Source organism: Mya arenaria, chromosome 13 (assembly GCF_026914265.1).
Source record: "Mya arenaria isolate MELC-2E11 chromosome 13, ASM2691426v1".
In the NCBI taxonomy this organism is placed as follows: domain Eukaryota; kingdom Metazoa; phylum Mollusca; class Bivalvia; order Myida; family Myidae; genus Mya; species Mya arenaria.
In genome coordinates, this window is record NC_069134.1 from 57,395,810 (window position 1) to 57,422,486 (window position 26,677).

The 26,677-nt window shown below is 36.3% G+C and overlaps 1 protein-coding gene across 43 annotated transcripts in view; it reads left to right on the plus strand.

Moving 5' to 3' along the window:
* LOC128214014 (zinc finger protein 500-like) overlaps positions 1-26,677 on the plus strand; it is a 155,765-nt gene that overhangs the window by 273 nt on the left and 128,815 nt on the right. For 33 of the 43 annotated variants that reach the window (XR_008257854.1, XR_008257853.1, XM_052920185.1 and 30 more), the window contains exons 2-4: positions 5,711-5,842; positions 9,360-9,516; positions 11,250-11,849. Coding sequence is in view for 41 of the 43 variants with exons in the window: in XM_052920185.1 (XP_052776145.1) it covers positions 5,753-5,842; positions 9,360-9,516; positions 11,250-11,849 (847 nt within the window). In the remaining 2 variants the exon portion in view is untranslated. Of the gene's footprint in view, positions 1-5,710; positions 5,843-9,359; positions 9,517-11,249; positions 11,850-14,706; positions 16,022-16,916; positions 17,147-19,107; positions 20,009-20,476; positions 21,868-22,299; positions 24,228-24,254; positions 24,970-25,891; positions 26,253-26,455; positions 26,669-26,677 lie in introns of those variants that run through there. The other 10 variants (XM_052920171.1, XM_052920169.1, XM_052920188.1 and 7 more) reach the window with 9 other exon arrangements.

Consider the following 26,677-nt stretch of genomic DNA (forward strand, 5'->3'; position numbering starts at 1 on the left):
TGATTGGATTATTAGTCAATCTTTCCTTTGCACCAGGCCTTTTTCAGCAAAGTTGGGTTGCTTCATAAATATCAATATTAGATTTAACCTAAATGTAAGTCTAGAAACGAGTGTTTTGAGTTCGCTGTGAAATTGATTGACCATTTAATAAAACGATTGGAATGGGTAAGGCAGGTCTAAAGATTAGTCCATATAAACACAGGCTTCAGTGTTTTTTTTAGCATTCATACTTAAATGTGTGTTCTTAGTCAAGATCAGAGCGCTATGTTTATATAGCAGAAAGATAATATCGTGTTTATCTGCTGGGAAAGAGGTAGTCCATATAAACAGACACTTCAGAGTCTTTGACAATTTTTGATTTGGCGACTATGCGTCCATATCCCACTTGTTATTTTCCTAGCCAAGAATGACAGATCCCAGCGCTAAGTATATTGAGTGGAAAGATAACGGGCACCTGCTAGATGTAGTCCACCTATGGTTGAAATTGATCATAAAGAGTTATATTCATATTTTACTATGTAAGTGAAATGTTATTTTGCACTAAACAAGCATTTAATGCATTAAAACAAGTTGTTTACCTTTCCAATAAAACGAAAGTTGACTGACACAGACAACAATTATGTGAAGGGGAACAACTCGATACAATCGTAATAACTCGGCCTCCTCCGTCAAAGCTTCGAGATAGACCTCGTTTTACAATCGTAACAACTCGGCCATGGCCGAAATGTTCCGAGCGATTTAAAACTGTGCCCTAAAGCCTTGCAGGTGCCCTTCATGTATATATCGTTATGTTTTGACAGAATGAAATGAAAAAAAGCCGTCAAACTCATAATTATAAGTTGGGTATTTATTTTTTTTGTGTACAGAACTAATATAAAATAACATTATCTGGTAATATTTCTTGTTTTTATGATATTTTATAGACACTATATGCTTTAACCCGGAATCCTGATCGGAACAACTACCCACTTTTGATACTAAACAATTTGTACGTGAAGGATTTGCCATATCTAAAATCTAAAAAAAATCCGTCAACGTACAATTATTTGGACTATAGTCCACCTAAATGGCCGTGATTTTTTTACTATGGCAGACTCGTGACCAGCAAAAAGTAGCGAACAGTCCATGCAGAGAGAATCCTTGCGGCCACAATTTTGAAATAATCTCCGTTATAAATTCAAATTTCTATAAAAAATATTATTGCCTACTATTAAACACATTTATTTATGTCATTTTGCCAAAAAAGATGCTCAGATATCATAAAACATATACATGTGTCGATTGTTTATCAAGTATTCCGATATCTGTAAATTTGGGACAAATCTGACAGGTTGTGTATATGTACAACGGTATTCGTGACCAAGAATATATTTATGTGAAAATAGCGACTCTAATGACAAATTAAATCCAGTTTAGATCACTGTCGGGTATATATTTAACAACTTTATCGTTATTATTCAACATCAATGCATAATATTACTTTATATTCTTTCGCCCAGTGTTAAATGGTAGAGAGTTGTAGCGGGATACATAAGAAATGTCAAAATAATAAAAAAAGTATCCCTGATTGTTCATTATTGTAGAGACTGGGAAAGAGGGAGCCAGACAGAGTATTGCCGGGACCCAAGTTTCAATATTGGTTTTATCTAAGATTTGTTGTCCAAGTTGATTCAAATGAAAATAGAAAATTCCCTTTTTATACATATTATGCACCAGTCAATTGTAACCAAGGCCCCTCCAGGGAAATGGGCTGTGTTTTTACCTTTCAGGTGGCACTGCAGTGCCGGGTGAATGCGGTGGTTTTGTCTTCCCGCAAAATATAGCGAGAAATGGGCCTAACCTAAGGCCCCTTGGGTGCGGGGTCATTTGGCGGGGATTTTACCATCAGTTCATCACCGCAGGCCGGGGGATTTTAGCCGGGGTTGGCTGGACAGAAAGTCAAAGTCCCCGCTATTACCCGGACCTTGGGGGACTGTGGTTACTATTGACTGGTGCATTACTTACCTACAAATGGATCATCTGCAAATGATATAATCACATGTGAAAAAAATGCATTTTTAAGTGTTTCTGAATTCAAATTATTTTTGATGAGAATTTGATTTTAATTATTCCCCCCTTCGTAGAAGAGTGGTATATTGCTTTGCACAGGCATGTCGGTATGTCGGTCGGTCGGTCTGTCAGTAGACCAAAGCTTGTCCGAGTGATAACTCAACAATTCCTGGACGTATGGTCATCAAACTTGACATGAAGGTTTGGCCTGACAAGTAGATGACCCCTATTGATTTTAGGGCTCATCGGGTCAAAGGTCAAGGCCACAGTGACCTTTAATGGTAAAATAAATTTAAAGCTTGTCCGAGTGATAACTCAACATTGCCTAGACCTATGGTCATCAAACTTGATATGGAAGTTTGGCCTGACCAGTAGATGACCCCTAGTGTTTTTGGGGGTCATCAGGCCAAAGGTCAAGGTCACAGTGACCTTGAATGGTAAAAGGATGTCCAAGTGATAACTCGACAATGCCTGCACCCATGGCCCTCATAATTGACTTGGAGGTTGGGCCTGACCAGTAGATGACCCCTATTGTTTTTGGGGGTCATCGGGCCAAAGGTCAAGGTCACAGTGACCTTGAATGGTAAAAGGTTGTCCATGTGATAACTCAACAATGCCTGCACCCATGGCCCTCAAACTTGACTTTCAGGTTGGGCCTTACCAGTAGATGACCCCTATTGTTTTTGGGGGTCATCGGGCCAAAGGTCAAGGTCACAGTGACCTTGAATGGTAAAAGGTTGTCCGTGTGATTACTCGACAATGCCTGCACCTATGGCCCTCAAACTAGACTTGGAGGTTGGGCCTGACCAGTAGATGGCCCCTATTGATTTTACGGGTCATTGGGCCAAAGGTCAAGGTAACCGTGACTTTGAACGATTAAAGGTTGCCCGAGTGATAACTCAACAATGCCTGCGCCCATGGCCCTCAAACTTGACTTGGAGGTTGGGCCTGACCAGTAGATGACCCCTATTGATTTAAGGGGTCAAAGGTCAAGGTCACAGTGATCTTGAAAGCAAACTAGACAATTCCTGGACGTATGGTCATCAAACTTGACATGAAGGTTGGGCCTGACCAGTAGATGACCCCTCTTGAATTTGGGGGTCATCAGGCCAAGGTCAAGGTCACAGTAACCTTTAATGCAAAAAAAAGTTAACAAATCTTTTCCCAGTGATATCTCAACAATGCCTAAATCTATGATCATTAAACTTGACATGTAAGTTGGGCCTGACCAGGAGATGACCCTTATTGATTTCAGGAGTCATTGGGTCAAAGGTCAGGTTCACAGTGACCTTGAATGCGAAAATGTTTCAAGTGATAATTGGACAATGCCTGCACCCATGGCCCTCAAACTTGACTTGGAGTTGTGTCTGACCTGTAGATGACCCCTTATGATTTAAGGGGTCAAAGGTCAAGGTTACAGTGACCTTGAATGAAAAATGCTTGTCTGTGTGATAACTTGTCAATGCCTGCACCCATGGCCCTCAAACTTAATATTTAGATTTTTGGTGACCAGCTGATGACTACTATGGATTTTGAGGTCAAAGGTCATGGTCATAACACACTCAATCCTCAAACTTTGAATGGTCATAATCTTAAAACTGCCTCAACGGCATACAATGTCAGCGACAAATCAGCTGTCATTTCGGTCCATGCATATTTCATTCAATTGTCCATATAATCCTGACAACATGGCGCTCAGGGGGGGCATAATGTTTGACAAACATCTCTTGTTATCTTTGAATTGAAACATGTTCAGTTATTATATATGTAATTAAATAAGAAATTAAATAAAGTCAACGACCCTATCTCCTTTATATATTGGAGGGGTCATGGATTTTAAAGTACAGATAATATTGCATTTGTGTTCAGCGTTACGTGGCACATCTGCATAAGATTAATTGTACCAGGACAACATATGAATTTGCCGTCACTTAAAACTCAACTGAGGGTATAACTTGAAAATTAAAGTCAAGACTGCCATGGACGGAACCTTCTCTAATTAACTGCCAAGATTGATAATTGAGAAAAGGTGGTACTGTTATCATGACTGCTTATGTTGTTGTTGTTTACGTTCTGGCCAAAATCTTAGCTTATTCACAGACATAGTCTGCCGGTACCACATAGTCTGCCGGTACCACATAGTCTGCCGGTACCACATAGTCTGCCGGTACCACATAGTCTGCCGGTACCGCTTGGACCGCTTTGGTCAGGGTCTTTATTATAAAGGTTTAGAAAAATAAACAACTCATTAAGCAAATTTCTTAATTATGTCTCCCCCTCTCTGGGGGAGACATATTGTTTTTGCCCTGTCCGTCAGTCCGGTAGTCCGTCAGTCCGTCAGTCCGTCCGTACGTCACACTTCGTTTCCGATCGATAACTGGAAAACCGCATGACCTAGGATCACCAAACTTGGTAGGGAGGTTGGTCATGAGGTGTAGAAAATCCCTATTGTTTTTGGGGTCACTAGGTCAAAGGTCAAGGTCGCGGCGACCCCCAATGTAAAAAACATTTCCGCTCAATATCTTGACAATGGTTTGACCTAGGTTCACCAAACTTGGTAGGGAGGTTGGTCATGAGGTGTAGAAGATCCCTATTGTTTTTGGGGTCACTAGGTCAAAGGTCAAGGTCGCGGCGACCCCCAATGTAAAAAACATTTCCGCTCAATATCTTGACAATGGTTTGACCTAGGTTCACCAAACTTGGTAGGGAGGTTGGTCATGAGGTGTAGAAGATCCCTATTGTTTTTGGGGTCACTAGGTCAAAGGTCAAGGTCGCGGCGACCCCCAATGTAAAAAAACATTTCCGCTCAATATCTTGAGAATGGTTTGACCTAGGTTCACCAAACTTGGTAGGGAGGTTGGTCATGAGGTGTAGAAGATCCCTATTGTTTTTGGGGTCACTAGGTCAAAGGTCAAGGTCGCGGCGACCCCCAATGTAAAAACATTTCCGCTCAATATCTTGAGAATGGTTTGACCTAGGTTCACCAAACTTGGTAGGGAGGTTGGTCGTGAGGTGTAGAGGATCCCTATTGTTTTTGGGGTCACTAGGTCAAAGGTCAAGGTCGCGGCGACCCCCAATGTAAAAAACATTTCCGCTCAATATCTTGAGAATGGTTTGACCTAGGTTCACCAAACTTGGTAGGGAGGTTGATCATGAGGTTTAGAAAACTCCTATATTTTGGGGGGTCACAAGGTCAAAGGTCAACGTCGCTGTGACCTCTAATGTAAAAAAATATTTCCGTGCAATATCAGGAGAATGCTTTGATCTAGGTTCACCAAACTTTGAAGTGAGGTTGGTCATGATGTCTAGTTGATTTTGCAATCAGTTGGTCAAAGGTCAAGGTCACTGACCTTGAGGTGAAGAATCGGTTTCTGCTCAATAACTCAAGAACGTTTACACCCAGGAACTTCATACTTGGTATGCCAGTTAGTCATGACTAGTTGATGGCCCCTATTGATTTTGGGATCCATCATTGATTATTTCTCACCTACGACCACACAATGGGGGAGACATGCGCTTTTTCAAAAAAGCAATCTCTAGTTTTAATAGCACTTATTAATGAAACAGAAACGACAACCACAATTTAATACACATATAGATATAAAAGAACAATTATCAATTGTTTGATTAAATAACTTGATTTTGTGTTTTTTATTTTCAGCAATATTGAAGTAGCTGAACAATACAATAAACTATTGGGACAATGGTTACCCCAGATATGGATGTGATTAAGGAGGTGCCTGGCTACAAGGTCATCCTGAAAGCCGTTCTAAGAGCACAGATACAACAGCTGGTGAGCACTGACTTTTCTGTAGTGTAGAGCACTGATTTTAATACCATGTAGAGGATAGACAGTGCTGTAGAGTTTCGACTTCGTGGTCTGTAGAGCACTGATTGCCATCAGTTCTGTAGAGTTCTAGAGTTCCCACTTGTAAAATATTACATAAATCACACACACAAAAAAATAATCACCCATACATTTTTCACCCGGTACAAGGTTGTGTGCGTCCAAAAATCATGGGGGCGATTATTAATTTCGTTTGAATCCCACACCGCGTTCTAAATATAGGCAAGACAAATACCATCTAGTCCCATCGACTGGCTAAACTGCAGATTCTGCTCGGTGACGTCATTGCAATGTAGACGGGTTATAACTTTTTACGCCTGTCGAAATGAATGGTAAGCAGCGAAACATGGTAACAGATCTACACACGGGAATTCCGTCTGCACCCAAAATGTTGATGCAATCCAAGCTGACAGCGTTTGACTTTAGAGAAAACAAATCCAAATCATCAAGTAATCGGAACAGTGAACCTGTGCAAACTTCCGGCGCTGAAACGAGTGCAAAAAATAAGAAAAAGGATCCAAAAAGATTTCAGAATAAGTGGTTTGCTGAATTTTCGTGGCTCAAATTTGGCTCGGAAAAAAGTCTGACATGCTTAAAACAGAATATGAAAAGTATGTAACCTGTTGACAATAGACTTTGATGACAGGGATTGAAATAGTTGTAATGTTGTAACTTTATTACAAAACTAACAATTTGTTATAATGTAACTTTTCAATAATAAAAATAAATTATATTTATTTCATACCCCCCATAATTGCATTTTACCCCCAATTTTTGTACCCAGGGTGTAAGTTTAACCTTGAAAAAAATAGTAAGTGGGAACTCGAGTTCAGACATTGTGGTCTGTTGGTACAACTACCTTGTAGAGTACAGACAGTTCTTTAGAGTTCAGACATTGTGGTCTGTTGGTACAACTACCTTGTAGAGTACAGACAGTTCTGTAGAGTTCAGACTTCACTGATGTAGAGTACAGACAGTTCTGTAGAGTTCAGACTTCACTGATGTAGAGTACAGACAGTTCTGTAGAGTTCAGACTTCACTGATGTAGAGTACAGACAGTTCTGTAGAGTTCAGACTTCACTGATGTAGAGTACAGACAGTTCTGTAGAGTTCAGACATCACTGATGTAGAGTACAGACAGTTCTGTAGAGTTCAGACTTCACTGATGTAGAGTACAGACAGTTCTGTAGAGTTCAGACTTCACTGATGTAGAGTACAGACAGTTCTGTGGAGTTCGGACTTCACTGATTACAACTGTCATGCTGAGTACAGGCTAACCAGTATCCTGGTATAGAATACTAACTGCCCTAAATTTATTGACAAACATTAAGATTACTTGCTATTCTGTTGAGCAATGATTAACACAACAGAATAGGTCCACCACACTATCTATATTTCCCAGGGATCTCGAAGGAACACCACCAGTTGAAATCAAGTGTCCCTTTCTGCAGACAGATGTCTCTTCAGAAATTTTTCTTTGTTCTATGTGTTACAGGTAGTTGTGGCTCTCATATGCTGATATGCAAAGTATTTCACATGATGGAACGTGTAGAAGGGCTTTTGATTCTTCAGTTTATTTTTTAAAAGTCTAATTATTTATAAAGGTGCTTCAAGCATTAAAAACTAAAAATGCTTCCAATCCTTTATATTTGGAATGAAACATGTTTGATCTTTTTGCTACTGAGCTTGTTTCTGTAGTTTTTTGCATAAATATGAGTATGAATCATTTGTATGAAACACATTGGTATGCAACAGGGTTGTATTCTTTGCATATTTTGGTAGTTTCATCATTATTTGGCAGGCTTGAGAGGAAAAACATCTAGTTTATGTAGATTTGTTTTCATCCAAAAGATTTAATTACAAACATTGAATAGAATGCAGATCAATTTCGTCTACGATTTTTTTTTTAACTGAAAGTTAACTAGCAAAACCAAAATGGTGTGCACTTTTATTACCTCCTGCAGTAGATAATATGCAAATGAAATCATTTTACCGATTTCTTAATTTAGTAATGCTTGAACTTACCATGTATTTTGTGTTTCTATCTTAACTTTCTGCCAAAAAAAAACAGGTTTAGAGGTTTAAGAGTCCCACCATGAAATTTGGTGTCCTTGGACACTATTAATTTAAATCACTGACCACCCAGTAGAGTGTTACCATGTAAATTAATGACTTTGTTGTGTACTGCTGACTATCTTTTAGAATACTGAATACCCTGTAGTGTACATGTACATACATTGTACTTCACTCTAGAGCATGATATCCATGCAGCAATGAATACCCTTAAACTGAGTACCCTTTAGAGCATTGACTACTCTGAAAGTTATTGATAATCATATTATGCATTAACTTCACTGTATAAATCTGACTATCATGTAAAGGACTGATTACAATGTAAAACCCTGACTACCCTGTAGAGGACTGACAACCCTGTAAAGCCCTGTCTACCCTGTAGTGGACTGATACCCTGTAGAGGACTGACTACCATGTAGAGGACTGAATGCCCTGTAAAGCAATGACTACCCTGTAGTGGACTGATTACCGTGTAGATTCCTCACTATCTTGTAGAAGACTGACTACCATTTAGAAGACTGACCACCCTGTAGATGATTGACTACCTTGTAGAAGACTGACTACTCTGTAGAAGACTGACTACCCAGTAGAGGACTTAGTAGAGGACTGACTTCATGTGAAGGACTGACTACCCTGTAGAGGACTGATTACCCTATAGAGGACTGACATCCCTGTAGAGTACTGACATCCCTGTAGAGATCATACTGTCATGTAGGGTTAGGTTTTTTTTCCAGAATTGACGAAGGGCATGGTGTATTTTTTTGTAAGATGCAAGATTTAAACATGAAACTCTTTAACATGGCATCTTAGTAGACTTCAACGAGCCTAACCTGACATCTGGAAGAAATGCATAGGACTTCTTAAGTGGGTGTGGACATTTTTCTGAAATTCTTATTTGAAGCCTTAGATTAGGTACCATGCCAAATTTCAGGCAATGTAAAGGACCTCACAGGGCAACGCCTTGTTAAAATGCCTGGGGGAAACTCAATGAGTACTGTCTGATTTCCCTGTACTGTCTCTAAAACAATTAACAGACAAGCATTGACATCAGCTTTAGGTGCTCTTGTTAATTTTTGCAATTGATGTATGTCTCTGTTTGGAAACACTTTAAGTACAAAGACCAAGTGGTGATATGGATCTGGGCTGGTATTCATAAAAGATTTTTAGTCATTTCCTAACTTAAGTTTGTATCCTGATGTCTCCATAGTCATATCTTTAATCAAAATTAGTACTGTCTATTATGTAAAAAACAGTTACAAATATATTTTAATATGACAATAAAAATTATAGGAAGTGAACTTAAGTTGGTAAAAGTTGTTTATGAATACTAGCCCTATGAAAGAGCATGTAGTGTAAAACAGTTGAATGGACCTGTGATTCTTTATTTCAGATTGAACAGCTGGCCGTTACAACTGATGAAGAGTCGATCATCTTAACAGCGAGCGTCGCTGACGGCACCCTGAGTCATCTTGGTTCTGACTCGGCAAAAGGCTTTCTCGAGGAAAATGAGGAAGTTAAATCGCAGTTCCTCGGCTTTTGTTTAAAAAGTAAGTTTCTAGCTGTAGGGTACTGTATGTTTTACGGGAAGGCTTTTGTTCAAGCTGAACGTCCATCAAAGGTAATGACATGCACCAACAGCTCACATGGTAAAAACAGTCTTAAAATAGATCATTTTAATCAGTGCCAGAAATTCAAAACCCCACTACATTCTCAACAGACAATTCAGCTTTTTTTCAGATTGACAATTATCAGCTGTTAGTGTTAGAACCCCTGAAATTAGTACAGCAAAGTTAATTTTCGCTAAGGCCTAAAAAAAAAAATACATTTGGTTCGGGATACCCGACCCTACCTACGGAATAGGCACCGACCCTACCGTTTTTATAGTCAGTTTGAAAAAAAAAATGAAAAACTAAAAAAAAAATTTTTTTTGCTTTTTTTTGTGCTTTTCAATTTGAAGTTTAAAACCTTAAATGCTTATAGAAGATAACTTTAACACCATTCTCCAATGATGAAAATGACATTCTTATATAAAGCCTAATAAAAAAATAAAAAGCCTACCTACTCTACCTATTTTTGAAAAGGATGTAACCCTAACCAAACTTTTTTTTTTTTTAGGCCTAAAACAATTGTTTATAAATTATGCCTATTCGCTTTTGGCACCTACATTTCCTAGCTCACGATCATTTTGATTCAAAGGTCATTTTAATAATGAATTTTATGGTAAGGCCATTCAAGATTTATTCTGTTTGGTGTCAGGTCTAACTTCTTTGAAAAAAACATCCCCTTTTTTAGCTCGACTATTTGAAGAATAAGGAGAGCTATATCCTAGTCACCCGAGCGTCGGCGTCGTAATCATTTATGTTAAAGTTTGCGTACCACCTCAAATATTTTCAAAGTCCATTGACATATGCCTTTGAAACTTTGCACACTTGTTCACTATCATGCCCCCAACCTGTACACAGGAGGAGGTAACTTTATCAAGCCTTTTGACAAAATTATGCCCCTTTTTCTACTTGAATTTTTGTTAAAGTTTGCCTACCACCTCAAATATTTTCAAAGTCCATTGACATATGGCTTTTAAACTTTGCACACTTGTTCACCTTCATGCCCCCAACCTGTACACAGGAGGAGGTAACTGTATCAAGCATTTTGACAGAATTATGCCCCTTTTTGCGTACCGTACACCTCATATAATTTCTAAGTCCATTGATGTATTGCATTGAGACTTTACTTTATACAATGGTATTCAACCACCCAACCTAATTAATAACCAAGTTAGAAAACTGTATGTTGCAAGTAATGGCCCTTTATTATTAGACTTAAAAATTCTGGTTAAATTTTGCATGTAACCACATTTATGTTAATATCTCACCACATCATGTATTGCATTGAAATCTAATCTAACAGTGATCCATGCATATTTCGCCAAAACATTTCAATCCTTACACTGAAAAGCGGCGGAATAGTCGAGCGCGCTGTCTCTGTGACAGCTCTTGTTTAGTTAGACAACGAGCGCTAAGCAGATTTTACCATGAAAAGTTAATGGTTTTATCACTTCAGATCCTAAACATACCATTTTGAACATTTTTAATTTTTTTATATTAGTAAACTCTAATGTTACTGACTCATTCTATCATTATTAGCTTGTTAAATCTTAAAAACTTTGGCCTGATTTTGACCCCTTTACATTTCAAAACTTACCTGAGGATGCTAAACATAGAATCAGTTTGGCTGCGCCAAATTTATATATCTTTATATAAAACTAAATCATACTTTCTAGGTCACCATAAACGAAAACAAGAAGAAGAGCAGAAAAAGCGTGACGAGGAGATCAGAAAAGCCGAAGCTGAGGCCCTACAACAGCAACAGGCCTACCAACAATCGATCCGGTACATGTCGCCCCAAACCGGCGTGCCCAGAATGCGGCAGCAGTTCAGAACACCGGGAGGTGGGGTCAGACATCAGCCCTACCCCCTCACGCGCCCAATCAGGGCATCTTCATCGCCTATTCATTCACCATTGCAGTCCCCCATTAAATCTGCGGTCAAGCTTGAGCCTCAGGATGAATCATCGAACCTTAGTGGCAGTGACACTGGAATTAGTGGTGCTAGAAATCCTAATGATGACACAACTTCAGAATCTGGTCAGGATGGGCAGGGTGGCTCAGGTGACAATGCACAGGGAGCTGGTGACATGAGTATTAAACTTGAAGACATTGATGAATCAGAGTTAGATGAACTTGAAATTACGGGTGTTGAACCTGGTCAGCCCATGCCCCCGGCGCAAGATTGGAGTTCTAACATGCCCATGGGAATGGGCTTCGATCCGTCAGGCGGGGCGTCCGGTTCTCAGGCAGATATGGCGGCTCAGCAGGGATACAGTAAGTCAAATTATCTTTGTTTTCTAGTAAACCATCCACGGTCATTTGAACAATTAAGAAAATTTTAACTATGCCAGAATATTGTGTAGCTTTATGATAATTTTCATTCTTAAATGGCATTAGTGTTGAAATTTTCCTGATTTGCTTCAATGACAGGGATGGTCTGTAGGCAACAAACCGGAATATAGCTTTAGCAGTGAGGTTATGATCCTAGTCATTTAAACAGACAGCACAAAAAGGTGCCATCTTTTACCGTCTAAAAAACTTACTCTGGCTACTTCTTGTTCATGGTATTTTGTGGTTAAGATGGTGAAGTTTTACCAGTCCTAATCAAATTTTACCAGTTCTACTCTAGTGTTACAAGTCCTACTCCAGTTTTTCCAGTCTTGCTTAAATTTCAATAGTCCCTAATTTTACCAGTACTACTCAAATTTAACTTGTCCCGTACGTGAATTTTACCAGAAATGGCTCGAGACTCAGACTGGTATCTTGAACTCTGTCATTACTAATCAACAAACTTGCTTGTTTGTTTTTATATTAAAACAAACTATGAGTTCTCTATAGACATCCTATTCAATTTTCTTGACATTGCAAGTTGTAAAAATATCTAATTGTATCAGACTTTATAAATTAGTGAATCATACTTTCTGAAGGAAGAAGTTGAGGGCAAGAGGCCCTGACCTATTCATGTGATTTCAACATTTTTTCTGAGTGCAAGACGCAGGTATTTTAAATTTAAAGACCACTGTTTCGAAAAGAAAAAAAATCTATTTTTAAGTAGTAAACAAGATGAAGAGTCACTTTAATTTCTTGTTTGTTGCCTAAATTATGCTGTCTGGGTTTGCACAAAAGAATGTACGTACAGACTTGTTGATGTTCGAAGATATTCTATTTTTTGTGTAAATAACATAAATATACATGATTTAGAAATTTGCTTGTGAAAGTAAAAATATAGTGTTCAAACAGATCCTGTAGTTGTTCCTTACTGCAAACCAGATTATTCTTAGGCAGAAGGAATATGTTTGTTTCAGGTTTTGTGACATTATGTTATTCATAGTTTTAAAAGAAAATAGAGGTAGTACTCTTAGGGTCATGATGTTGCAAAAAACTTGAAACTTGGTCATGAAAACAAGATTTTTAACAGAAACTTTAAACAGATGTTGGAAATGTAATGCAAGCCCTTTAACTCTTGCTTCAGTAACTGTCCGTTTGTGTCCCTTGTATGACTGAAAAAGTAACAGTTTGCTCTGCGTTGCTCTTGTTAGATTTTGCATATTGACGCTAGTTAGGGTTCAGTCATTGAAATTAGACTTTCGGATGAACAAGCCCAAATTCTTATACTATTGCATGGAATCATGTGCTTGAACAAGCCCTGCTATATAAAATTCAGAATTTGAGCAAGCCCGGAAGACCTTTTACCAGTGCAGGGCTTGCGGGCTTGTGCTAATTTCGACCACTGAGGGTTAATGATTTCATATACACAAAACTCAATATTTTCTGAAAAACCTGAAACAAATATGTTGTTATGCCTTCTGTATACTTAATTAATTAGTATGATTGTTTTTAAATCATAACTATGCCAATATACTTTATTATGTGTAATTAAGTGTATAACGATGTGACTAGTTTCGAGTTATTGATTATAATGTGGTAAATATTTTATCACCACACTAACAAAATCAAATGCAAAATTTAAAAGGTAAATGAAGTTAGAGGGTTGTCCAAAGTTTAACCTCACATTTCCTGCATCAATGTTTGATATTTATTATTATTATGTTACAATGACATAGAACATGTTAAGTTAGCATTGACCAATAGATACACTGGATATGCTATTGGTTGTATGTACTTCAGTTTTATGGTATTGTCATAGTCTTGGTGTTGTTGTCATTGTGCAAAAAACAATTAATATATTCAAATGGAAATGTTCTGAGAGTTATGCCCCTTTTTTACTGAAGAATAACAGTGGAGCGTTAGCGTTCGACCTGCAGCGCTCTTGTCTTGTCCTTACTAAGATTAGGATGTGAGAGATGTATAAAAATTTCCCTTATAAGAATATAATAGGGTGCAGTTATTAGTAAGATGACCAAATGATTATTAATCTTATATGTTAAAAATGGATGTGTTTGCAGTTTTCAATTCTGTTAAAAACTGAAGTATACAGACCAATCGTAGGTTTTTTTTTAGTAACCATTTCAGGAAACATGCGATAGTGCAGGAAATGCCAATTTTTTTCGAGGCGTATGAAATATAATTGATAAAGATAGCCGTTACTCATTGTGTGTGCTATGATGTATATGCATTTGCATAGTTCTGAAATATGTTTGCGATCACCAAGATATTTTCTGTATTATTTTTTAGACGTATATTTTGTTTTATACATATGAAGTTTGTGAACAATGGTAAGTACTTTTAATTATTATAGTTATCATGATAGTAAAGACTTGAGATCATATTTGATTTACAGTTTCTATATAAAAAATGTCCCTATCTAAATAAACACATGTTAATATGACATCTAGCCAACATTTTAGAAAGTTCAGATGAAACTGTAAAGTTATGTGAGAAAAAACTGCATCAACAGCAACCTCTTACGTTTTCAACCACAATGAAACCGTGACTTTGAAAAAATTTCTTTGTTGTTTGCTTTCAAACTTGCCTTGAAATTTTCTCTGCACATGAACATTAATCATTTCTCTGTGTACATATATATTTTTTTACTGTTTTGACTGTGGAAACAGCTTAAAAAAGAGAGGAATAACATGAAATTATTCTCTTTCAGGACTGTCGAAGTGTTTTGCCACAGTCACTTACAAAACTGGGGCTACGTTCGCTAACCACGTTTCTTTGATTTCAGGTTCAGATGCCTCCAACATGTACGTATGCAGAACGTGTGGCAAAAGTTACAAGTATCGCTCGCAAATGGAGATCCACGTCCGCGTTCACACAGGAGAGAAGCCTTTCAAGTGTAAATACTGCAAGAAGCATTTTTCTCAAAGCAGTCACTTGAATTCACACCTCGCAACGCATTTAGGCTCGATGTTGTTCAAGAAGTGATTAGTACACTATGTTACAGACATTAAAATACTGTTATTTTATGTACAGGCCCTGAACAGAAACATTTTCCCCAGGGTGGTTAACTGACATTTTTCCTTGCCATCAACTTATACAGCAGAAATGGAAAACAAACTGAATTATATGCGTGTGAAAGGCTTCATAGTGCTGTGGATTTCGCATCTCGCCATACAGTTATAGACTTAATTCTGTGCAATGCTTGACTTGAAACAGTCAATAAGGATATAATACCACAGAAGAAATGAATAATAACTGAAAATATTAGCATGGGAAAGTCAAGAAAATGTTATAGTGTGCTCTATTTCCTATCTTGCAATAGGTAGAGGCTTCTTGTTTAAGCCTTGAGGTTTAATACCGAACACAAATATTTCGTATTGAGCACTTGTAACTGATAACTATGGATACTCTATTATTGTTTTGTTTTTCTTCTAATTAAATTTGTATCATTCTTGCTTCACAAGTTGCTTGATTATATGTTAGATAAATGGGGATTGAATAATCGGACAGCTATATTCAGTTATTAGGAATGATTGGAAAAGGCCTTCCAGTCATTGAAATTAGACTTATGGATGAACAAGCCTGAATTCTTATACTGTTGCTTGGCATCAAATTTTAAACAAGCCCTTCTATATGAAATTCAGAATTTGAGAAGCCTGGAAGACATTTTACCAGTACAGGGCTAGCGGGCTTGTGTTAATTTCGACCACTGCCCTTCCAATTTTATATTCAAATCAAAATGAGAGAACTTCTACAATATATTTAAGAGATTCATTGTGTAATAAAATCACATTCGGATGCATTCATCGACGCTGGTGTTTGCATAGATGAGCAGGGCTCTTGTCAAATTTAACCTAGTGTTTAGGTTATAAAAATAGTTTCTTGTAACCTACCAATTAGTATAAGAGAGTTATATAAATGTGTCAGAAGGTGTGCTTGAAACAAAATAATGGCTGATAATAATAAATATGTTTACAGCAGTTGCAAAGAGATTGTTTTCAGTAGTGTTAAGCATTTGTTGACTGTTGACGACAATCACACCAAAAAAACACAACAAAGTGGGAAGGATTGTGTTCTATGGATTTATTTCATCTTTTAAGCGTGTTTTGTCTGTAATTGCATTTCAGTGGTTATTGTAATTAGTTTGCTTTCTGGAAGCATTTATATACATACCGTACATTCTCTTTCTCATTATGACAGAAGAATCTGGAATGGAAATAAACGTAATGTTTCAATATCAAATGGTAAATATTTGTATTATTTTGAATTTTAATCGTAAATAAACATTAAATTTTAAATAAAAAAAAAATCTGCACTATGTTTTTTTGGGGAGCTTTTGTTCTCTGTATGACATTGGCTTTGCCATTTGCTATGGCATTATATTCTGTTCAATGGGAAGTGAGCTACTGGCTGAAAAGTTAACTCTTTTCCCAATTGTTGAAATGTAACAGTTATGTTTGATTTTGTTTTTTAATACATTGGACCTCAAACTTTATCCTATCATTCTTTATCTTAAAGCATTCTTGTTCATTTCCAGACAAAATTGGAGTCCTAAAATATAGTCAAAATGAGACATTTTCCAAATTTGAATGACCAGGCCCCATTTCTAACATATCACCCCCCCAAAAAAAACAACAACAAAAAAAACAAAAAAAACAACAACAACAACAAAAAACAAACAGAGGCATAGATGTAGGCAATAAATGAAGAAGTGTTCTGTCAGAATGGCCTTGTTTTTGTTTCGACACAGTTCATATCAAGCAAAAGAAAACATTGATTGCAATTGAATTTTACCCCTTTATCTCCTGCTTTCTCTGTAAGTTGCATATATTTTTTTTTATAACTTAGTATGTATGTAATGTATTTCGGTGAGAGGCAAGCAGTGTAGGTTTTGATCCTCTCAATAGAGTTATTGATAGCAAACAGAATGCTTTTTCTGTATTCCCCATTTCAACTTGGTTAATATTTTCAACATTGTGCATACCGTTTTTTCAGCGGGAGGCAAGCAGTGTATGGTATGTGGGAAGCTATTCGGCACGCCGTTTATGCTGAAGACTCACATGCGCATCCACACGGGCGAGAAGCCATTCAAGTGTACATTCTGCGGGAAGGGCTTTACCCAGAAAGTGCACATGCAGTCTCATTCGTTTAGAACACACAGAGAAGAATTCGGCATTTATTTTCCTAAGTGATGACTGTTTGTAAGAGAGAAAAAATACATTCAAGCTCCTTATAATTTAGCTTTAATAAAGGCATGATGGAAAAACATGTGTTTATTTTTTCAAGTATTTTTTATTTTACATTATTACATTGAACATGTTCATTTAGCTATATTGGTGGTAGCAATAATGAGAAAGTCCACTGACATGAAAACATTTCTTGTAGATGTATCTTAAAGTGTTTTGAGAACATATTTCCATGGAATAGTTTTTCCCTTGTTCTCTGTGTACGCTTGGCTCGATTTTTAGCTCTACTGGCCAAAGGCCAGAAGAGCTTATGCGATGGTAATGTGTACGTAGTATGTGCATCCGTGCGGTCGTGCGTCCGTGCGGTCGTGCGTCTGTAAACAATTGCTTGTGAACACGATACAGTCTTCAGTTTTGATTGTATCTCGATGAAACTTGTACAGTATCTAGATATCCATTAGAGCTAGGTTCCTTTCGAAAACCAGCCAGATCCGCTCATGCATGCCTAGATTATGGCCCTTGATAGTATAAAAAAATGCTATTGTGGAAACAATTGGTTGTGAACACGATACAGTCTTCAGTTTTGATTATATCTCGATGAAACTTGTACAGTATCTAGATATCCATTAGAGCTTGGTTCCTTTCGAAAACCAGCAAGATCCGCCCATGAATGCCTAGATTATGGGCCATGAAAGTTTTAAAGAAATGCTTTCTATTTTTAGCCAGGTCTGCATGAGCGAATTCTATTTTTAGCCAAGTTTACATGTATATGTTAATTCAAGTCTAGAGTTAAGGGAGACAATTTGCAAGTCTAGGATTTTGAGAGACAATTTGCTTTTTGCTTCTGCAGTTGATTTTGTGAATTACTCTGCCTTGTTCTTGTTGAAAGCCCAAAGGCCATTTTTTAGCTTTAAGTTCTGTAGTTTGCGCATTCATCTTAACAAAATTGATTGTGAATGTTTAAGTTATGCACCTGGTGTCATTACTGGCCACACCCAGGGTTCACAGGTTTGGTAAACATAAATCTGGAAAGGTTTGAAAATCTTTTTGTGTGTTCGTGCATCCATCTCAGCACAATTGATTGTGAATGTTTGTTCAAATTGATCAATGTTGTCCTAGGATGCCCTTGACTTTGACCTTTTGACCAACTTTTTTTAACTTTTAAAACTACAGAAAATTTTACTATGAGTACAGTTTTGAAAGCATTTTTTTTTTGTCAGATGACTTTTACTTGGCACATATTAAAATAGTTCATGCAACTAATCTGCTTACAATACTTTCTGGGCTCAGATGTTGAACGTGCTACGTTATCAGGTAACCCAAACACAAAACATGAACTATATGTCTGTTGCCTTTTACCCATACATACATGCTCTGGATTGATATGACCACAAAAGCCATGCCAGTAGAGCATAGGCCCTTTTGGGCCTCTTGTTTTCCGATATAATGTGTGTAGCCAAATTAAATGTAGCAGAGCAATTTAAGTTTTGCATACCAAATCTTGGAACTTTTTAGTGAGATCTTAGTACTTAAGTTTGTTGTCAGAGTCCTTGGGAACATTTGTTGCAACACCCATAACTTTAACTAGTTGTTGACGTATGCCACTCATCAATGACTCCAGGAAACCCATCTACCCCACAAGCTAAGGCTCCTGAAACTTGAGTGGGGCTAGTTAGTTTAGCTAAATTCACTATAGACGAAGAACAAAAACTGAAAAAGTGTGGAAAATGAGTTTTAGGGCTGGTTAAAGCAGAAAGTCTTTCATGGTGAAAGTCTTTCATGATGACTGATTTTTGAATGAATAAAACAATAACATACAAAACACTTCCATACTGAACTGTATGCTCTTGTTATTGTGTTTATTTGTATCAAGAGAGTATTCCTGAAAAACCCCCAAAAAACTTTGGAATTCTGGAAATCAACTATTAACGTTTGTATAACATTTTTAATTAAGAGGAAGTCCATGCAAACATCTGTAATGACGATTGTTATATTTTCAGAATGTCAATTGTGTGGGAAGGTTTTTCCCTCGTATTCAAAGCTGGAGCGTCACACACGAGTCCACACGGGCGAGAAACCGTTCCCGTGCTCAGTGTGTGGACGAGCCTTTAACGAGAAAAGTAAAGTCAAGAAACACATGATCAACCGACATCCGGAAATGTTCACAAGTGTGTTTGAGACACTGACAAAAATATAGACTTAATGTTCAGAATTCATTTCTATATAATTTTGCTCGAAATTTTACCCATTACCAAAACAATTCAAATTTGACTTTTTGAATGAAATAAAAGTTGAAATGATATTTTTGCAAAAAATTGGGCCCCCAAGAACGGTTAGTGTTGAAGTTTGTTGGGTTAGAAACAAACCCTCTCACAGTGTTTAAATTTCAATGTGTATTTCTTACAACATGCTAATGTTAAGTTTTCTTATTTCAAAAATTAAATCAAAACAAAGCTTTTTTCCCCCAATTAAAAAGGCCCTGACCACCTTCCAAAGTGTGTGGGGAAAGCATTGGTGTGATAATGTGACTGTTGCTGTACTTTGCTTGTGTGAAATAGGTCCTATTTATTAATTTGTATTTTGTTTATTGCTTACAATGGGTGCAATAGTCAGTGAGGTGTACCAGGTTGCTAGTAGTTGACAGTTTGTTCATTGAGGCGCAGATTTAGAGGTTGTGAAAATACTTTTTATTTTACGCTGTATTATAATCAGAATTTTTCTTCACATTTTTAACCCCTTTTTTATTCTGATCAACTAATTGTTATTTATATTAGTATTATGTAAAGAGAAAAGGTATATATATATTATTTCCATAAGTCTTATTTACTAAACAATCTTAAGCCTGCTATGTTGTCAGTAAATTTTATGAACTTGATGAATTTCTAAAGTTTATGAATGATATGTAACTTAATTTCACGCTCATATTTTTTTAGTAATGAAATTGACTGGCGTATATTTATAATAAACTTATATTTCATGGAATATGGTTTTAAATAAATATCAGAATTTGTCTTGTAGAACCTTTTTCTTGAAATGTTCCACTGTATAATTATATATTTTATTGAAATCATTTGTGTTGAATGCTATTAAACTTGTATATATATATTTTTAAAAAAATGTACAAAAAATATTGAAATATTTTCATTGTAAAATTTGCAAATGTCAAGGATGTCCCTGAGTGCTGGTGACATTTTTATTCAGGGGAAATAAAAGGGACTTCACTGAAGCCTCTAAAATAAGAAAACAATTTAGGGTGTTGAACTTACAGTATTTCTAATGAATTTGATTTTGTGTACCTTTATGGGATTGATGTTGAATAAGTCAAAAACAATCAAATATAATAAGTTGCATGTATTTTCCTTGTTTCAGGACATAAATGCCCGTTATGTGAAAAAAGGTTCAAAGTTCCTTCAAAGGTGGTACGTCATATGAGAATCCACACGGGAGAGAAGCCGTTCAAGTGTTTCTGCGGAAGGGCCTTCAACCAGAAGCCAGCCTTGAAGAATCACATGTTTACTTATCATCCGGAAATGTTTCCAAGCCTACAAGAGAACAGTCTTGATTTAAGTTAATTTATTTTTTCTCATGAAAAAGTGCATTTGACAACGTATTAGATTTCAATCAATTTGGACGAAACGTTTGGACAGATGATAGAAGAATGTTTTTAATTGGTTGTCTGGAACAAGTAATGATTACAATAGCCATAAGCTGGATCATGAGGGCATTGATCTTGGTTTACCTATCATTGCTATCAGTGGACAGTCTCAGTCAAACCAGTCTACTGTTTGAAGTGTTTCAATCTTACTTGCTGTTAGTGTACAGTCAAACTGAGACTGCCATTTCAGGTGTTTCACACACTAACCCTGCTGTCAGTGTACAGTCTCAGTCAAACTGAGATTGACTGAGACTACCAGTCTGAAGTGTTTCAATCTTACCTGCTGTCAGTGGACAGTCTCAGTCAAATCGAAAATGCGGTTTGAAGTGTTTCACACACTTACCTTCTGGCAGGTTGGAAGTGATTCAATCTTCCCTGCTGTCAACAGACAGTCTTTGTCAACTTGAGACTACCGTTTGAAGTGTTTCAATCTTAACTGCTGCTGTCAGTGGACAGTCTCAGTCAGACAGAGACTACTGTTTTTATTCTTTGGATGTATAAGGCTGTTTTTATTATGTTGTATATGTTTGGTAAATGAGGTTGCACTTGTCCATTCAAAAGAAAAAATCAATGATGTAATAACTCAGTTTATACAAAATTAATGTCCTTTCACTCATAGATCAACTAGGCAATATTAAAGGAAAATGGTCCTTACCAACCAACTGTCTCAATTAAAATGGTGTTCGTGATGATCTGTGCATTAAAAAAACTGCTGTTTATAATTAGTGCAAGTGATTTGAATTGAACTGTGTAAAAAAATATTTAAATTTCTTATAATATGTGACATTGTTGATGTTATTATGTGATATATATGTGATTGCTATTTACACAATGCTGGTGTAATTCAACTATTCAACTGACCAATAAAATAATTATATTTCGTCAATGAATTAAAGCACATGATTGAATTATCAAATGGATTACTTTGACCACTTCCAACAAACAACCTCTGAAAAGTGGCCAGGTGGAGCTCGGCTCCTTTTGCGGCTTTGTTTATTTTTGCTTGTCTATAAAATTAAGCGAGATCATTGATGAGATACCTATTCAGTAAAAACAAAGTCATGTGATTCAATTTGCTTTGGCGATTAACAAATTGACACCAGTTATTACATAGATTATCATTATGACAAAAAATGCAGAAATTCATGTTAATATTGTGGAATAAAAGGCAAAATGTTTATGATATTTTTGTTTAGACCAAATATTTGTAAATACAAATAACAATAGAAACCTTTTGGCTTGATATCCCAGGGACCGGCCAAAATACTTCAAGCCTTGCGAGTATGAAGCCAAGCGGGAATGCTTACATAGAGTAAAACAAAATCAGTCCTTTTCATCCAGTTCAAGCCAATAAGGAAATAGAGCCGAGCGATATCGAGCCAATGGGTTTCCACCGTAAAATTGTAAAAGTACTAAAACACAAGTGATTTTATTTTGTTTGAGGTGTTAGCTTCTTTGTATTGCCAATGCAAAACAGTTTGGTTAAGTTACGACTTCTCCTTTCCATTTGAAACTTAAGGATCTTGTGTGTTTTCAGGTAAGAAGCTGTACAGTTGCCAGTTTTGTGGACGGAACTTTCCAGCGCCGTCAAAACTGGCTGGGCATATCAGAATTCATACCGGAGAGAAGCCGTATAAATGTTCAACCTGTGGAAGAGATTTTACCCACAAACATTCTATGTTGAACCACATGTATAATGTGCATGGTCAAGTGGTCAAGGTTAACAAAGAATGACTACCACATACATTCTATGTTGAACCACATGTATAATGTGCATGGTCAAGTGGTCAAGGTTAACAAAGAATGACTACCACATACATTCTATGTTGAACCACATGTATAATGTGCATGGTCAAGTGGTCAAGGTTAACAAAGAATGACTACCACATACATTCTATGATGAACCACATGTATAATGTTCATGGTCAAGTGGTCAAGGTTCACAAAGAATGACTACCACATACATTCTATGATGAACCACATGTATAATGTTCATGGTCAAGTGGTCAAGGTTCACAAAAAATGACTACCACATACATTCTATGATGAACCACATGTATAATGTGCATGGTCAAGTGGTCAAGGTTATCAAAAGAATGACCACCACAAACATTATATGTTGAACCACATGTATAATGTTCATGGTCAAGTGTTCAAGGTTCACAAAGAATGACCACCACAAACATTATATGATGTACCACATGTATAATGTGCATGGTCGAGTGGTCAAGGTTCACAAAGAATGACCGCAATTCTGGCTGCCCTGTTTGTCGCTGATCTTCTCTGATTTGAATTTTCATAACCAATAATTGAAATTCCTTGACTTAAACAAGAGCATGGTTTGAATGATTCTTGTGTTAAACAAACGTGTTAATTAACAAGGGCAGACTTATTCCATTTTTGTTAACCTATTAATTTTTCCAATGCTAATTACTATCTGCAAGTTCTTGTACTTGACGAAAACGTTGAGTTAATAAAACAGTTAAAAACAGGGGCCATATTTATTAATCTTTTGTGTCTGAGTTTAAGACTCGGGCCAGAAAACTGAATACTTTAATGTTTCAAAATATCTATGATATACCTACTTTTGACAAAAGGTGTGTGCCTGATTGTATCTAATAAGTATGTGTAACACATACATCATTTTTTACCATCTTTGCTCCTATTATAGCATTTTTACAACAACATTAATATTTAGCTTTTCTGAGTGAATCTAGTGACAGAACGGGACATATTAAACGTGTTTGTTCATACAAAATATTGAATAAACGCTTTTCTGAGCTCATGTTTTCTTTCTGACTGAACTTTGGAACTGATAGGTTTGGTATACAGGCTCGTAGTCATAGTCACGTACTGCAGATAGACATTTGATTGGTTTATAGTAACTGGTGAAAAAATATTGACCAATCAATCAAGGGTTAGGGTAAATTTATCCAAGCTGAAGAATTAATCAGTTTTCTACCATTAAAAGGCTCTACAAAACAGATAGATAATGATAGACGGTTTTTATATCACAACGTTGCGTAAGTTAGCAATGTTGTTGATGTCATCATTGTTAACTGTTAAATCTTCGCTGCTCTTGAAGTTTAATGGATGGGCTTGTGATCTCAGTTTTTCTAACACAATTGAACTCAAGTGTTTTATCTAGACATGCTTTACTTAAATATATGAGTATATCACAAAATAGTTCATGCTTTTGACGATGTTGTGAACTTAAACAAAGTTCCGATCAATCTACCCGTTATGTTATAATTATGTCTTGTAGAGTTATGATAAATCTTGCATAAATCTGTGGTGTTTAAATACCTTTTCCTTACTAAGATGTTAAAATGTTTCTTAAATTTGTTTTAGATCTCACGCATGTACAACTCTTGCAGACAAGGAGAAATATCAAAACAGATTCTGTTTATTTCTCTTTCAATGGAAGTTATTTCCCTTTGCAAGTGCCATTTAAACATGTAAGATATCAATTATTATTTTGATTGTTTTCAGAGCCGAATTGGAAGGAACACAAGTGTGATTTTTGCGGGAAAATTTTCCCTACACCATCAAAACTGGCCGTTCATGTGCGGGTACATACCGGGGAGAAACCGTTCAAGTGTTCGGCCTGCGGCAAGGAGTTTAACCAGAAAGGGACGCTTAAATCACACGCTTTCAAGTTTCATTTCGAGCAGTTTGCAGAAGTATTTAAATATTAAACACACTTATGAATATATATATAAATAAGGGATAGAGGAGACCACTGAATCACACACTTTCAAGTTTCATTTTAGACAGTTGTCAGGTGTTACAATCTGATGCATTTTTTTTTTACATATATTTAGATATCAAAACAATTTGGGAATTGTTTTATTTGCATACATTTTCAAATGGTATAATTGATTGATAAGTATACATATTCATATCATAAAATCATTGATAATTGTGTTAATTGCATACATTTGCATATGAAATAATTAATGAATTACTTTCAATGATGTCGACATATAAGTATACAAAAAACGCAAATATTATTCATTATTTCGTAGGTAAATGTCTAATAATGCCCTTTTGTTTGGCTGTTAAAGCAGGTATGTGTAAGATTTTAATTAGAATGGGCTTTTTTTCAAGGAATTAGTATTGTTTTGATAACATTTGAAATTTTGCTGCGATTATTTCAATTTGTTTAACAATTTTGCTGTGTTTTACTTGCATACCAATTTTGCTCCTTTTTATTTATATAACAATTTTGCTACGTTTTATGTGTACAACAATTCGCAACATTGATTTTTTTTACAATTTTGCTATGTTTTATTTGTATAATGTCTTGTAAACAGTATTTTAATATATGGTTGTCTTGTATGTAAATAAATAAATAAACATGTTGAATACACAATGAACTGTGCAGTTTCATTTTTCTATGTAGACTGTCCAAAGTCTCACAAAAGTTACCATGTTGACTGGTCTTATTAAAAGTAAAGGAACTAAGGTGCTCAACCCTCAAGTGCTCTTTCTCTGATAGCTCCATTATCTTTAATGTTTGCATTTTGATGCCTGGTGATGCCATGATGTTGGAATCATTTGAAAGGTATTTGTCGACTGATTACAAATATGTCAAATAAATGACCAATACTGCATTATACATAAAGTTATTATACTTTGTAATTTTGCCTTTAATTTCTACTGAAATCAATCTAGAAATGACCCATTTTTCAATGCCCTGAATTTTTTTTTTGTATCGGGTTCGGTCTATTTTCATAAATTTTCTTTTTCTGCACATAGAACTCTTTAAAATGATAGCAAAATAATGAGTTGGTCATCAGGCATCAAACTTTCACATAATTTGTTGAACGAATGTGAAATTGGTATAGGTGTCAGCGTTTCATTTTGAACATGATTACACAGGGATAATATGCTCATGTTAACGGTATAGCAAGGCCCATAATTCTGGCTTTAATATTCGTCCAGTTATGCCCCTTGTTTGATTGAAAAAACAACAACAAATAAACAACCGAAAACAAAGAATGAGCTTAATTGTTTGCCCTGGGACACTGTTGTTGTGTTTAAAAAAAGCTGTACTAGATAAGGGTAGTTTAAGGAATGGTCAGTGCTACATGTAACTCTGCTTTATCCAGTCCTTAATATTTCAGCACCTTTTAGACGATGCCAGTTCTGCGGGAAGGCATTTCGTACCCCATCACTGCTCAAGAGACACATACGCATACACACAGGAGAGAAACCGTTCAGTTGTCCCATCTGTGAGCGAGGCTTCACGCAGAAAAGCAGCATGAAAAGTCATCTCTTTCTCTCTCACAAAGAACAGATCGCTCAACTATCTGAGAACCAATAAACCAATAACACACTGATCAGTTCTGTCAAATTATAGACAAAAATAAACATGTGTTTCATTATCCTTTGAAAAATTAATCATAGTGAAGAGCTTAATGACTGATTATGTAGTTTTTTTAAATCTTTTTTCTTTAACCAAAAATGATGTTTTTTCTTTGAGCTGTATTGTGACATTTTTTGTTCTTTTGACGCTTGTTAAATTTATGTGAATAAAAAAAACGTGAAGGTGCAAATGAGTTGGAATTATTATAACTGAGGGAATGAGAAATGTTATGTAGCTGCCATGTTACGGGTAGTCAACAGAATTAGTTACTACTTTTAAAATAGATATTGGCCATTTTTTAATTCCGTTATTATTGTTTCAGCTTCTTCGAGGCAATGCCAATTTTGTGGCAAGGATTTTCGCCACCAGTCAATACTGGAGAGACACATGCGTATACACACAGGAGAGAAGCCGTTCATATGTCCCGTATGTGAGAAAGGCTTCACGCACAAAAGCAGCATGAGGAGTCATCTCATAATCGCTCACACAGAACACCTCTCCCACATTAATGACAATTAATAAACAGACAGTTCAGGTCTTTCAA